Raw genomic sequence first — 14,889 nt, forward strand, 5'->3', positions numbered from 1 at the left:
CCCAGCACCCCATGCTCTCTTCTCTCGCTATAGGTACACTGGAGTGCTGTCCAGTGTATTAAGTACTAACTGGGGCAACTGGAGGGAGACATTAGACTGTGGGCCCACTGCTAGGGGACATTAAACTGTGTGGAGCCACTGCTAGGGGACATTAAACTGTAAAGGGCCACTGCTGGGGTTATTTTACAAATAATTGGTAATATATAGAATTTAAAAGGTATGTAGCCCATCTACTTCATTTTTTTCCTCTGCATTGCCCATTTGGTTGGCCAAGTTTGAAACCTCTGCCTTAATAAATAAACAGTACACCATTAAACATAACACATAAAATAGCACTTGTGACTCTAATTTCTGTGGTGAGCTGAAGGGGACCCCGATTGCCTCAATGTGTGTTTAGCGCCTGCTTCCTCTGGTAATGTCTTCTAATTTAGTACTCTGCCTCTCTTAGAAGTTATATACTGCATTCAACCGAGTATGTCATACAGTGTGTACCTCAATAACATCTAAGGGTGTGTTCACACGGCAGAAAATGAATTCCTCTTCTTTTTCCACCGCTGTGGTCTAGCCACGATGGGATGCTGATGCAGTGCATCGGCATTCTGTCGCAGAGTCCCACTGCTGATTTGGCCCAGATGAATGGGCCTAATCAGCAGGGAGTCTTGAGTTGGGGACTCCATTTGCGGCAAGATTGAGCAGGATACTTCTTTTTTCCGTGTCCCTGCGCAATCTCTGCCTGCCTTTGAAAACAATGGGAGGCGGATTCTGGGAAGAAACAACTCTGGATTTGGGGTTGAAATCCGTGGAAAATTCCTCCATGTGAACACAGCCTAAAACTGGCCTTTTTTTTTTTTTTTAACAATTTAATGTCTATAAATTTTCTTCTGACACCAGGTATTGCTGCCGCAACAATTTTCAACCCAAGTCACAATGTGTCTATTAATGAAGAACAACTACGAGTGGCGTTTGATGGAGATGCTGTTCTATTTTCTGATGAGTCAGAGCAGATTGTGAAAGAACACGGCTTGGACAAATTCTTTGAGCATGAAAAAGCTTATGAGAACAAGCCACTGGCACAGGTAACACTAGGTGTTTTAAAGGGAGTCTGTCACTAGGATTCAACATATCAACACAGCCGAGCAGATATTTACTTTAGGGTCACCTCAGTCAAACAGTGTTTTCCCATTGTGGATCAGTGCCTCCATCGGTGAGATACTGAGAAGAAAAAACACACATAACAGTGCCAAGCGCTAATAGTGTAATACTGTGGATGGAATGGTGAATAATGCAAAAAACAAAGTTAGAATGCTCACATTGTGCGGTTGTGAAAATTAGTTCACACCACTATTTAGGCATGTAACAGGATGAAATCTGTACAATGATGGACCCTAGTGGGCAGCTGTCTGCCTCAGGAACGCTTCAAACCACAGTTAGCCATCAGGAACATCCATATAGTAGAAAAAGGAGGCAATGGGTATGCTGGTCTAAACAAATATCCTTATTTATCAAACGACACGTTTCGGGAATACAGGTCCCTTTCTCAAAAAAGAGATCTGTATACTGGAAATGCGTCATGTGATAACTAAAGAAAATCGTTTGGACCAGCGCGCCCATTGCCTCCTTTTTTCATTGGTGAAATATCATTGTTTTTGTCAATATGCAAATAGATATTTTCCTGGTTTTATGTTGGTAATAGAGGCACTGATTCACAAGAGAAAAACACTGCTTGCTACAGCTAACCCTATCTGCAGGGTCTGGTTGATATGCTGGGTTGTGAGTAAGCTACACAACCATTTTTCTAATTAGGTTATATAAATGATTCTTGCCTTTATTTTCATAAAACATGGCGCTTTATTTTTGCGTTATTGTAATTATTGTTTTGTGTAGTTGTGCATATTTTTTACTTTATGACAATCTTAGGGTGTATTCACACTGGGTATATGTTGACTGATTCTGAAAGTTAAAACACGCACGTATCACATAGAAACCAATAGGGAAAAAAGCAGCCCATTCATTTATATGGGGAGTGCACGTATGCTGGCTCCCATTGAAATGAATGGGCTCTGCTTTGCACGCGCTGATTCTGAACATGTTTTAACGTTCAGAATCAGTCAGCGTATACTCAGTGTGAATGCACCCTTAGGGCTCATTCACACTACGTAAACGGCAGCTTATTCTGAACGTAAAACACGTTCAGAATAAGCAGTGTATAAAGCAGTTCCATTCATTTCTATGGGAGCCGGCATACGAGCGCTCCCCATAGAAATGAATGGGCTGCTTTTTTCACTACGAGCACTCCCATTGAAATGAATGGGATGTGCTGGCGTGTACGGCTAGCTCTGATCATGCCGAGCCGTACACGCGGGCACTTTCCATTCACTTCAATGGGAGTGCTCGTAGTGAAAAAAGCAGCCCATTCATTTCTATGGGGAGCGCTCGTATACCGGCTCCCATAGAAATGAATGGGAACTGCTTTATATGCCGCTGATTCTGAACGTGTTTTACGTTCAGAATAAGCTGCCGTTTACGTAGTGTGAACTCACCCTTAGTCTGAGGCCCCACATTGAGGATATGGTTCTGCTAAGCCTTTACCAGCACCACCTGCTCTCTTCTCTTGCTCCAAGAGCACTGGATTCCAGTGTAGTAAGTACTAACTGGTGGCCACTGGAGGGAGACATTAGACTGTGGGCCCACTGCTGTGGAATATTAAACTGTAAAGGGCCACTGCTGGGCAACATGTAACTGTACAGGGCCTCTAGCAATCATAAATTACAGATCTGTGTAAGATCTTTGGCCAAGCACCAAGGCAGATGACAGTTAGGAGGCATAAAATATAGTGACTGGATTATTTCACTTGATAATGTGCAGTACAGGGTTAACTCTAGAGTCACTCCGTCCCCTATTCTGTTTAAAATAGGCAGAGAGAAAAGTTCTGCAAGCAGGACTTATCTCTCCGCTGTTGTCGGCAGAAACCCAGCAGACCCTATTATAGTCCGCGGATAATCTCTTTTTATAGCGTTTCCATTCTTCAGTTTCCCAAGCGGACCCGAAGGAGAGAAACCCGAACATTAGTGTGAACCTAGTGTAACACAACACAGGTGTGCGGCCAAAAGCCTCACTGAGATGTGGTTTTGCCTTATGTCTGCACCTTTTTAAATTGATTGTCAATGGTCACAAAATGTTGCTGGTAAACAGCATATTTACATACAAAACCATGCAACCATGTATAATCCAGTTCCTAAACTGCAACACTTTGCAGTATAACTGCGTGTCTTTGTGGTTTTCAGCCACATCCTACCCTCACAAGATTATTACACTTAATGTACTCATTAACACTTCACAATTCATTCAACTCAAGTTACCGTGACTGGAACACAAGTGGGTTATAAGTGGATTTTTATCAGCTAGTAAGGAGTCAGAATCAGAAAGCCAAGAATGTTAATCATACAGCAGAAATACAAGACAAATAGAAGTCTATTGCTAGTTTGTGATGGCTAGCGGTTTATTCCCAACAAAGGGCCACAATTTGTACATAATGAGCATCAAAATCATAAAAATAGTGGGGCACATTTATCAAACCTGTCTTAAAGCAAATTAAAAGGCATTTGTTGCTCATAGCAACCAATTAGAGTTCAGGTTATATTTTTAAACTGGGTTGGAAAACGCTGCACTGTGATTTGTTGCTGTGGGAAAGACAGCTAATTTTACTCGAAGAGTGCATTCATACTGAGTATACGCTCACTGATTCTGAACATGTATCTCGTTCCGAATCAGTGGCGTTAAAAAAGATCTCATTGCTTTCTATGGGAGGCGGCATACAAGCGCTCCACATAGAAATGAATGGGCTGCTTTTTTCCCTATTGCTTTCAATGTGATACGCGCTGGATTCACATCTACACTCATTGCCCATTTGGAAATTCTGTCCATCATTCCGCTTAAAAATTGCAGAGAAAAAAGTCCTAATTCTTTTGGACTCTCAGCAGTATTTGACACTATTGACCACCAAAACCTCCTCACTATGCTCCGCTCTGGTCTCCAGCCTTGCTATAACTCCTAGGCAGTATGCCTGCTGCCTCAGGATTGTGTTTGACTCAGACCTTTCCTTCACCCCCCATATCCAATCACTCACATGCTCATGTCACCTCCACCTCAAAAATATCTGAATCCACCTTTTACTTACCATGGAAACATTAAAGACCCTTATTGTCGCCTGGATTCACTACTATATTGTACTGTACTACTTCTATTGTTGCAAGGATTCACCCGGATTGACTACTGTAATTCCCTACTTAATGGTCTTCCCCTTACTAAACTCTCCCCTCTACAATCTATCCTGAATGCAGCCGTCAGGCTCATCTATCAGTCTAAATGCTGCAGACTATGCCAGTCAGGTTCGGTTTTAGACAAAGTGGGGCTCTGGGAAAGTTTACAAGTGGGACCCAAAATTCTAAGCTATACCCAGTGGCAGAACTACCACCATAGCAGCAGCTATGGTGCCCATGACCATAGGGGGCTTAGTGGGCCCCTGCTGCTTTTGTTTTTTAAATAGGCTATTAGCTGCTGGAGTTACTACAGCAGGTAACAGGCCCTATTTACTTACTGGTCCCCATTTCCTGCCCATGGCCGCCCCTGCTTCCCCCTTCAGCCCTCCAGGTGGCCCAGGACTTCACTGACAGGGACGTGATATGGAATGCTCCAGGTTTGTGTGGGTCCTCGGGCGCCAGAGCCCTTTTTGGAGTATCTCATGCACACTGCAGCAAAAGAACAATTGAAATTGGGTGTTTTTAACTTTTTATAAATAAAATGTATTGTTATTAGTAACAGTCAGGCCCCCTTAAGAGAAGGTAGGTATGGCGTGTACACAGCACTCAGTAGAAACTGCCGTCTTGAGTCCTTCTCCTGAATCATCGGACACGTGATGTTCAGGTGCCAGGGGACTGCAGACTGCAGGAAGTGAGTCCTACGAGGGTTTATTCTTTCTGTAACTGATCCTAATGTGTCAACTACAGTTACAGGGGAAATCAGCAAACAAAAAAGATTTTAAAATAAAGAAAAAAACATACAAAAATAAAAGATTGCATAAATAAATCAAAATCTATCACAAGACATAAAATTTATTTGAATAACCTGAACAAAAAAAAAAAGTTATAACTTTCATAAATGAATAAACTAAAACTAAATTGAAAATGACTGGTGTTGAACCAGGCAAAAATGACCCATTCGTGAAGTGGTTAAAAAACATTCCAGAATGTTCAAGTAACTGATAGGTCTGGTCAAATAAGATTATAGTACATCTACAAGCTGAAAACTGACAGCTAACAAAAACTGTCAGGCAGATGCTTTATCAACACGGTGTACGTTCATGCCATTTTAAGCTCCGGCCTACCCCCAAAAAACTCTCTGTGACAGCTTTTATAAATGTGCCTCATGGCCTCAGGGTGAAGCCTCTAGCTCAGTTGTCATGTACATCATTGATCCTGGTGACAGCTGCTTTTTCTTTTTTCAGCTCTTGGGCATTTCCAGTTCACAATTCTGCTACATTTTGATGTTTTTCTTACTACCATGTCTGATGACCCTGTAAATGCCTCAATGACTTTTTTTTGTTAATTTGATAATTACCTTTTAGTAATTAATTTTCTTTTATCCTCAGGGTCCATTAAAGGGTTTTCTGGAAGCTCTAGGGAAATTACAGAAGAAATTCTATCAAAAAGGAATGAGAATGAACTGCCCAATACGCACGTATTTGGTTACAGCTCGTAGTGCAGCCAGTTCTGGGGCACGAGCGCTAAAAACCTTACGTAGCTGGGGTCTTGAGACTGATGAAGCTTTGTTCTTGGCTGGAGCACCTAAAGGACCTATGCTGGAAAAAATACGCCCACATATATTCTTCGATGATCAGATGTTTCACATAGAGGGTGCCCAAGAGATGGGAACTATAGCAGCGCATGTTCCTTATGGTGTGGCACAAAGACACAAGAATAAAAACACAAAGTGAGACTGATGTCAAATCTTGTCCTGTTTGCCTCACCACCCTGGAATCCATCTTATATCTGACATACACAAGTGTATATATTACTTTCAGAGCCATGTATTACAGTACACTTTGGCGACAGGGCTATTTGCTGTGAATTAATTTAGGAATGTAATAAGTGGATGCCCAGGATATTATAATATGCCATGACAAACAGAGGCCAATGAGTGCACTTGTTCTATATGCTAATTAAAGTGTCGAAACTCTCCATTATAAATACGTTTGTATAGGTAGATCCCTCTTTGGGCATTAGATTGGTCAAGGGCTTGAGTGCCTTAATTAGCATATGATGCACCAAAACTTGCACCCACACATTAGGGGACCACTAGAGCTCTCTAGTGGCGGGGTGCTTCTGTTTTCATCTACTGTGACTTTGATATTGCTTTGATAATGCATGTGATTAAACAATTTATTGTTTGCGCAACTATTTTCTACCAGTCTTTAAAAAAAATCAAGTTTGCTTACATTTAGCGTATGTAGTCACACGCTACAGAGAAACAGCCCCAGGTGGTTTAGTTGCAAAACCATCAATAAATATTATTAGTAATATTAAGATGAAAATGTCCAGGATCTGCAACTGTAATCGTGAATATGTTGACAAAGTTGTAAGCAACAGTTGCTATTATTTCAATCGTATGTATTATCAAAGAATGGGAAAAGCACCTTTACTTCTGTTTGGATGAGCATCTAAAAAATGTGCCTCTTGTCATATCGACTTAGGCCTAGTTCATATCTGCGTTCGGTATTCTGTTTGGGAGTCCGCTTTGGGGACCCCCCGAACGGAATACCGAACACAGTGACAAGGAGTGAGCAGTGAAAGTACACAGACCCCATAGACTATAATGGGGTCAGTGCAGTGTCCGCACAAGTCATGCGGAGAGGAACATAGTTCATGAAGTACTTTTCTCTCCGCATGTTCTGTGCAGACACCACTCGTAAAACACATGGACCCCATTATAATCTATGGGGTCCATGTGCTTTCATAAACTCACCGCTTGTCAACATGTTCAGCATTCCATTCGGGGGGTCCCTAAGCAGACTCCCCGAACGGAATACCAAATGCAGATGTGAACCAGGCCTTACAGAGGGCTTAGAATTTTATGTCTATTGATCAGTTGACTTCTAACTGATGGAATGTGAGATTTTAATGTCTATCACTGTGTCAATGTTTGTAAGTATTCTTACATATGTGAGCTACCCTGGAAGTGTTTTCCTCTGATATTTATTCTGTAAATTCAGTACAGGGATTTTGTGTATGTAGCCCACTAGTGTAGCACTTTGTGACTCTTTGCATTTTAAAAACATTATAGGTTTCATTAAACTTTTTGGTGCCTATTACTGTATATCGTCTCCTTCACCCACAGAAGTCAACCAAATTGTATCATGTTGAATATGAACTCTAATGGAATAAAACATAATTACAGACAATCCCTTTTAGAATGCAGCCATTGGAGCCATCACTTGATGGACATCTAGTTAGTAGTTAGTTTGGCTCCCAAACAAGGGATAAACAAGGCCAGTCTAGAGGAAGCCTAAGGCTGAGGCCAAGCATTGTGGAAACACAGCTTTTTTTGTTGCAGATTTTGTTGCGTTTTTTATGAGCCAAAGCCAAGAATGGCTACAAAAGGAATGGGAACTCTATTAAAAGTTCTTATACTTCTCCCTTCCTCAATCCACTCCTGATTTTGGCTCAAAAAAAAAATTGGCCTGAAGGAGAAGTGTGTTATTACATGGAAGTCATTCAGATAAATGGTGATTCATGTAATGGATGGAGGACTCAAATCCACTGCAGGGAATACACTTCTCACAGGCTCAAATGAGTAGAAAGGGAAGAGAGGAAAATCCCTCTGTATGACATTTGTATTCTCTAATAGATCATATCCATAGGAAGAAACAGGCCCCTGTAAACAACAGATGGCTGAATAGTGAAGCCACATGAATGGCAATCTATATATGTCTTCATCTGACTAAATATTTTTTCACCACTGAGCGTTTTGTGCCTTTATGTGACCTGGATTGTGCAATGGAATGTATGGCCTTTCAGAGAATGTAAACCATTGAATGTATAAAGTATTATATATGCTATGTAAAAAAATAAAAAACAATCACCTGCCTGATGTGTTATTTAGGATCATTTAGGATACATCATATAGATTAATTTTATATTTACCATTTAGATTATTTCTGAATAATAAAAATATTGTTAGGGTATATTCAAACAGAGTATTTTGCAGGCTGATTTTGAGGCAGATTCTGTCTCAAAAAACGCCTCCCGCTCATTTCAATGGTAGCAGTTTTTTCCTCTAGCTGATTTTTTTCAGCTAAAGGAAAAAAAAATGATATCACCTATCTTCAGGTGGATTCCGCCTTTAAAAACCCATTGAAATCAATGGGAGGCAAAAAAACACAATGTGTTTTGTTTTTTTTGTCACTGTTTTTAATACATTGATTGACACTTTTTTTTTTGCAAAAACCACATCAGAAACTATGAGCATTTTATTAAGGGAAGTCTCCAGGTCCTAATTCCTGAAGCAGAATTTTTCAATCTGCAAAAAACTCCATGGCAACATATCCTTAGGGTATGTTCACATGGTGGAAAATGGATTCCGCATGTGAACATACTGCGCGGCTAGCTGCAATTCCACTCCTGATTAGGCCTGAATGAATGGGCCTAATCGGGAGGGAGTCTCGCGACGTGGACGCTGCAGCTGAGTCAGCTGCGGAATCCGCGGCAAAATTGAAGTCAATGGGAGCTGTTTTGGCAGGCGGCTTTTGAGGCAGAGTCCGTGTCAAAATCAGATAACAAAAAACTGTGTGTGAACTAGACACGCTCCTGTTTAGGCCCATTCATTTGGCCACAAAAACCACACGGTGGAAAAATTTTCCATCATGTGAACAGGCCCTTACTCTACCTACGTTTGCTTATTCCACTTCTTCTACACTACATACAAAAATAGCTGTAGGCATGTCCACACATGACAGTACACACAGTGGATTATGTGACATGGATTTGCTGGTGAATAATCTACTACCACTTATAGCAGCAGCAAAGTGGATAAGATTTCAACATTTATGCTGAGGGAATTCACAGTGACTTTCCAAGTCAATGGAAATCAGCAGAGGTCCTTCCTGTATACACACTCTTAGGGCTTATTCAAACTCCAGTTATATCTGGTTATGTACAGTAGAAGTCCATTGTTTTTCATAGACTGTGGGTGTATTGAAAAATAAAATGGAAACATTCTCTATTTTAGTCCATTTTGTAGACGATTCACATCCATTGTAGTGTATGGGTCCATGTAAGTCAGACATTCTCCAGTTTTTCTTTAGTACAAAGTTTAGCAATTTAATGACAAAAATAGGGGGAAAAAGTCATCAGAACAGCATTCGAGCACTATAGGATCTCACCTAGCCAGTTCTTGCAACGATACCTTGTTTAATGGACTTGGCCTGTTTACCAACTTCTCTATTGATTCTACCCCTGTTCTATTGTTCACCCATGTAACACCTCTGTCTGACCACAACCAGTGAACCCATGCTGCCTGTCTTGACCTTTTAAGCTCGTTTTTGACCTTGCTATTGTGTTGCTTGAGACAGACCTACAGCCCATACCTGACTACTCTTTGCCTGGCCGATTGTTGCTCACACCATATCTTTCTGGCCTTGGCCAGCTGCAATCTATACTGGGACAACTCTGAGAAGTAGTGACCTGGGAGTCTTCCTGCAGTGATGACCACATCTCCATACTGGAATTAACGGGTGAAAAAGGGAAAGGGGGGGTGGGCGCTGAGATGACACCCTTGTGAATGGCCCAGAGCCAAACTGGTTAGGTAGCACAGTAGATCTACATATATGTCCACACAGTAGCAGGATGCAAATATAATGGAAGGATATATAGGACAGAATTACAGGCACGACTCAGACAGAATGTCAGACATAGAGACTGCAAAACAATACGCATGTATCCAAAGAACAGATCAGAAAACAGTTAATTAAACATTTCAAAGCCAAGGTAAGGTATGGTTAGAATACCAGACATAAAAACACATAGTTGTAGTTTCATATGCCCTGTATTATTTATTGAGATACTGTATAGTATATCAGTGTTACTGTCCGCTTTGGGATTTTTGCCAATTGTGGTCCTCGTGTTTTTAATTACATGTATTTGTGTATTTAATAAAGTTTACTGATTTAGTACATGCATAGGATGAATTTTTTTTCTTATTGGGATATAATATACGCATAGGTAGGCAGGGATTGGCAGAAGGAAGCTTAGCAGGTAAGAACACATTCTTAAAGAAACACAAGCGCTCATAGAGGTAACCAATTGACTAGGACTGCTGGGAAAGGTAAATATTCAGGTGAATTATTACAACATACAGGATTTACAGAACGGATTCAGGTTCGGGGGGGGGGGGGGTGATGTTCATCTTTTGATCGTCAGCCAAAGACAGCAGGGGTGGTGGTATTACAATAAATACAATGCAGTAATACTCACAGGAGGCATCTCCCCACATTTCCAGTCTCTTCCCTTTGGACCGCTATGACCACTTCTTTCAGCTGTGACTTGACTCTGTAAAGTTTGAAACAGACATCTTTCACTCCTCAATTCTCCACAGTGGCCCCTGCAGCCTATATTATGCCCCACAGTGGCACAATAGAGGTTGAAGGGTGGCTGCTGTGGGGCATAATAGAGGTTACGGGGCCACAGTGGATCCTCCAAGCTCTATTATGCCCCACAGTTGCACACCCATGAACTATTATTATACTCAGGGGTCTTTTTAATCCCCCGAGTATAATAATCGGAGCCCCAGGGGAGATGAGGGAACATAATAAACACTGTTACTCACCTCTCCGGGACCCGATGTTAAAGAGGACCTTTCATGGGTTTGGGCAAAGGCAGTTCTATATACTGCTGGAAAGCTGACAGTGCAATGAATTCAGCGCACTGTCGGCTTTCCCAATCTGTGCCCCGGGTGAAGAGCTATTGGTGCCGGTACCGTAACTCTTCACAGTCAGAAGGGCGTTCCTGACAGTCTGTCAGGAACGTCCTTCTTCCCAGCAGCGCCTATAGTGCTGTGTGAGCCCCCTCCCTCTGCTCACAGTACTTGTCCATAGAAGAGCACTATCAGGAGGGGAGGGAGCGTTCCTCCCCGCTCACACAGTACAGCGGATATAGGCGCTGCTGGGAAGAAGGACATTCCTGACAAACTGTCAGGAACGCCCTTCTGACTGTGAAGAGCTACGGTACCCGCACCAATAGCTCTTCAACCGGGGGCACAGATCGGGAAAGCCGACAGTGCACTGAATTCAGTGCACTGTCAGCTTTCCAGCGGTATTTAAAACTGCCTGTGCCCAAACCCATGAAAGGTCCTCTTTAATGCTAGCAGGCTTCGGGCCTATATGGTAATGCCCAGACATCACGTGGTCTGGGATATTACCATATAGGCCCAAAGCCTGCCCTAGTAGTACCATACAGGACAAAGCCTGTGTTAGCAGTAACAGGCTATTACTACTAGCACAGGCTTCGGGCCTATATGGTACTGCTAGGGCAGGCTTTGGGCCTATATGGTAATATTCCAGACCACGTGACGTCTGGGCATTACCATATAGGCCCGAAGCCTAGGAGTAACATTGGATCCCGGAGAGGTAAGTAACATTGTTTATTATGTTCCCTCACCTCCCCTGGGGCTCCGATTATTATACTCGGAGGTCTGAAAAGACCCCCGGGTATAATAATGGCGGTAGTTGGTCCAGAACCAGCGCAGAGAGAAGCAGCTCTCCTGCGCTGGTTCAAAGTAAAAAAAAAAAAAAAAAGCGTTGCCTCATTAGAGGTGCGGTGCTGAGTTCCAGAGTATGGGGGATGCACGGGAGAAATCTTGGAGGAGGTTGTGTTAGGAGCGGATGAGGGCAGAGCGGAATAGGAGATCATTGGAGGATCTGAGGTTACGTGTGGGCAGGTAGCGTGAGATTAGTTCAGAGATATATGGAGGGGACAGGTTGTGGATGGCTTTGTTAGCATTAGTAGCTTGAATTCAATTCGCTAGGCTATGGGTAGCCAGTGGAGGGACTGGCAGAGGGGAGCAGCCAATGAAGATCGGGGGAAAGTTTTAGATTTTATTTAAAGAGGACCTTTCACTACTTGGGGCACATGCGGTTTTATATTCCGCTAGAAAGCCGACAGTGCGCTGAATTCAGCGCACTGCCGGCTTTCACGATCTGTGGCCCCGGTGAAGAGCTATCGGTGCCGGTACCGTAGCTCTTCACTGTCAGAAGACCGTTTCTGACAGTCAGTCAGGAACGCCCTTCCTCACAGCAGCGCCTATAGCGCTGTACTGTGAGAGCGGGAGGAACGCCTCCCTCCCCTCCTGATAGTGCTCATCTATAGACGTGTACTGGAGAGGGCATTCCTTCCCGCTCCCACAGCACAGCGCTTTTGACAAATACTAGATACTTGGAAGAGAAGAGGATTTGTGGACAGCCAAAACAAACCTTTAGCTCATGTATCTGTCCCGAAAGAGTTTTGGGAATGAGGCATGGAACATCCTGGAAAGACAGCAGTACACCATCAGGGGGATAACCCTTTGGTCTTGGGTAACAATAAAGCAGATGAGTCTGCCAAATTGGCTTCAGTATCCAGGGTCCTTGGGAACCAGATATTGAAGACATAGCTCCATACTGGGTTGCAGTGAGGAATAGACAACTCAAGGATAGTCAAGTGTCATTTGAGGAGGAACAGTCAAAGGATCCTCTGTTGGTAACACACCTTACCAGTCAAGATGTTCTCTGAATAGTCCAAATTGGTATCTTGTGTTATTACACCAAACCACATCCTACCAGTTGTCCCACAAGATCTGGACGTAGAACTGACAAGACTCACATATCAGTTGTTGGGTTACCTTTGTTGTGTTCTTCCACCTCTTCCGTAAAGCATAATTTACCACAGGGCCTTTCTGGACTGTCAAGGATGTGTCCTTCACATTCTTCCCTGACACAGATCCCTGGTAGTGATGTGGCACATGCTGCACAATCTATTTCTCCTAGTCAGAGCAGTCTCCTCTTCTTTTTGATGAGATGGATTAGAACAGTCAGCACTGTGCAAGCAGGGCAGGAAGACATGATGACTGTTAGTGGTGGAGGTAGTATTGGCGGGGGTGTGGTACTACTACTAATAGTCATTCTGTTAGGGGATCTAAGAAATATGTGGAGGTGGAAATTCTGAGGGTGTGTGGCCATGGTGGTGTATTAGAAAAAAGTGCGGAAGATGATGACATTGCAGATGATGACAAGGTGACATCAGATGAAGATGGTGGCAGCAGTTGTGATAGTAACGATTTTAGCCATTGAGCAGGCCCAACATCCAAAAGACTTCCCAGGGCAGACTTAGGAGAACCTTTCAGGGTGGTGGCACTGATGGTAGTAGTGGCAGACATGTTTCCACTGCTCCTGATGCACGTGTAAATTGCCAAATGGTAACTTCATTGTGATCTGCAACCAGAAACTTTGCCATAGCCTAGGGAACAAATGTAGGAATGACAGCTCTACATACTCACATGAAAATGCATCACTCTTTTATTTAGAAAAATATACTTGACAGTGGCAGATGCAGGGAAAGTGAACAAGGCTGTTCACCTACTCATCTCCATTATCTTTTTTGTAGGCAGGCCAAATCTACACCTAGCACAATGGTTATGATTATAACCTCCAACTGTTTCTCCTCCTCATCGTCAGTCCTCCATAAGGGAACGTGTGGCCAGGAGACAGAGAATATGAGCCCATTCAACTGGAAGTTGTGCAACTTCACTCGCATCTGGCATTGTTTTTCGCCAACTGATGGCATGCGCTCAACCACAATGGAGGATAAATAGCACCATTATTTCTCCAGGAAAGCAGTTCATGCTTTATATCTCCATGTGTCAGAGAACATGAGCCTTTCCTTAGATTCTTCAGTCTGGGGAAATGTGCATGCCACCGTCCACAAAGGCCATAATTCAGAAACACAGCCCCTACACAATATAATGCTCCACAGTGGCCTCTGCACAGTATAATATTCTCCACAGCAGCCCCTACACAATATAATGCTCCAAAGTGGCCCCTGCACAGTATATATTTCTCCACAGCAGCCCCTACACAATATAATGCTCCACAGTGGCCTCTGCATGGTATAATATGCTCCACAGCAGCCCCTACACAATATAATGCTCCACAGTGGCCCCTGCACGGAATAATAGCCTCCACAGCAGCCCCTACACAATATAATGCTCCACAGTGGCCCCTGCATTCTCCACAGCAACCCCTAAACAATATAATGCTCCACAGTGGCCTCTGCACAGTATAATATTCTCCACAGCAGCCCCTACACAATATAATGCTCCACAGTGGCCTCTGCATGGTCTAATATGCTCCACAGCAGCCCCTACACAATATAATGCTCTACAGTGGCCTCTGCACAGTATAATATGCTCCACAGCAGCCCCTACACACTATAATGCTCTACAGTGGCCTCTGCACGGTATAATATTCTCCACAGAAGCCCCTACACAATATAATGCTCCACAGTGGCCTCTGCATGGTCTAATATGCTCCACAGCAGCCCCTACACAATATAATGCTCTACAGTGGCCTCTGCACAGTATAATATGCTCCACAGCAGCCCCTACACACTATAATGCTCTACAGTGGCCTCTGCACGGTATAATATTCTCCACAGAAGCCCCTACACAATATAATGCTCCATAGTGGCCCCTGCACAGTATAATATTCTCCACAGCAGCCCCTACACAATATAATGCTCCACAGTGGCCCCTGCACAGTATATATTTCTCCACAGCAGCCCCTACACAATATAATGCTCCACAGTG

The 14,889-nt window shown here is 43.1% G+C and overlaps 1 protein-coding gene across 2 annotated transcripts in view; it reads left to right on the plus strand.

Moving 5' to 3' along the window:
* The window catches only part of NT5C1A (5'-nucleotidase, cytosolic IA), a 32,596-nt gene extending 25,233 nt beyond the window's left edge, over positions 1–7,363 (plus strand). For both annotated transcript variants that reach the window (XM_075264792.1, XM_075264793.1), the window contains 2 exons: positions 892–1,076; positions 5,648–7,363. In XM_075264792.1, coding sequence (XP_075120893.1) covers positions 892–1,076; positions 5,648–5,992 — 530 coding nt within the window. In that variant the 3' untranslated portion in view covers positions 5,993–7,363. The remainder of the gene's footprint in view (positions 1–891; positions 1,077–5,647) is intronic.
* Positions 7,364–14,889: the final 7,526 nt, after the last annotated feature.

Source organism: Leptodactylus fuscus, chromosome 2 (assembly GCF_031893055.1).
Source record: "Leptodactylus fuscus isolate aLepFus1 chromosome 2, aLepFus1.hap2, whole genome shotgun sequence".
NCBI classification, from domain to species: Eukaryota; Metazoa; Chordata; class Amphibia; order Anura; family Leptodactylidae; genus Leptodactylus; species Leptodactylus fuscus.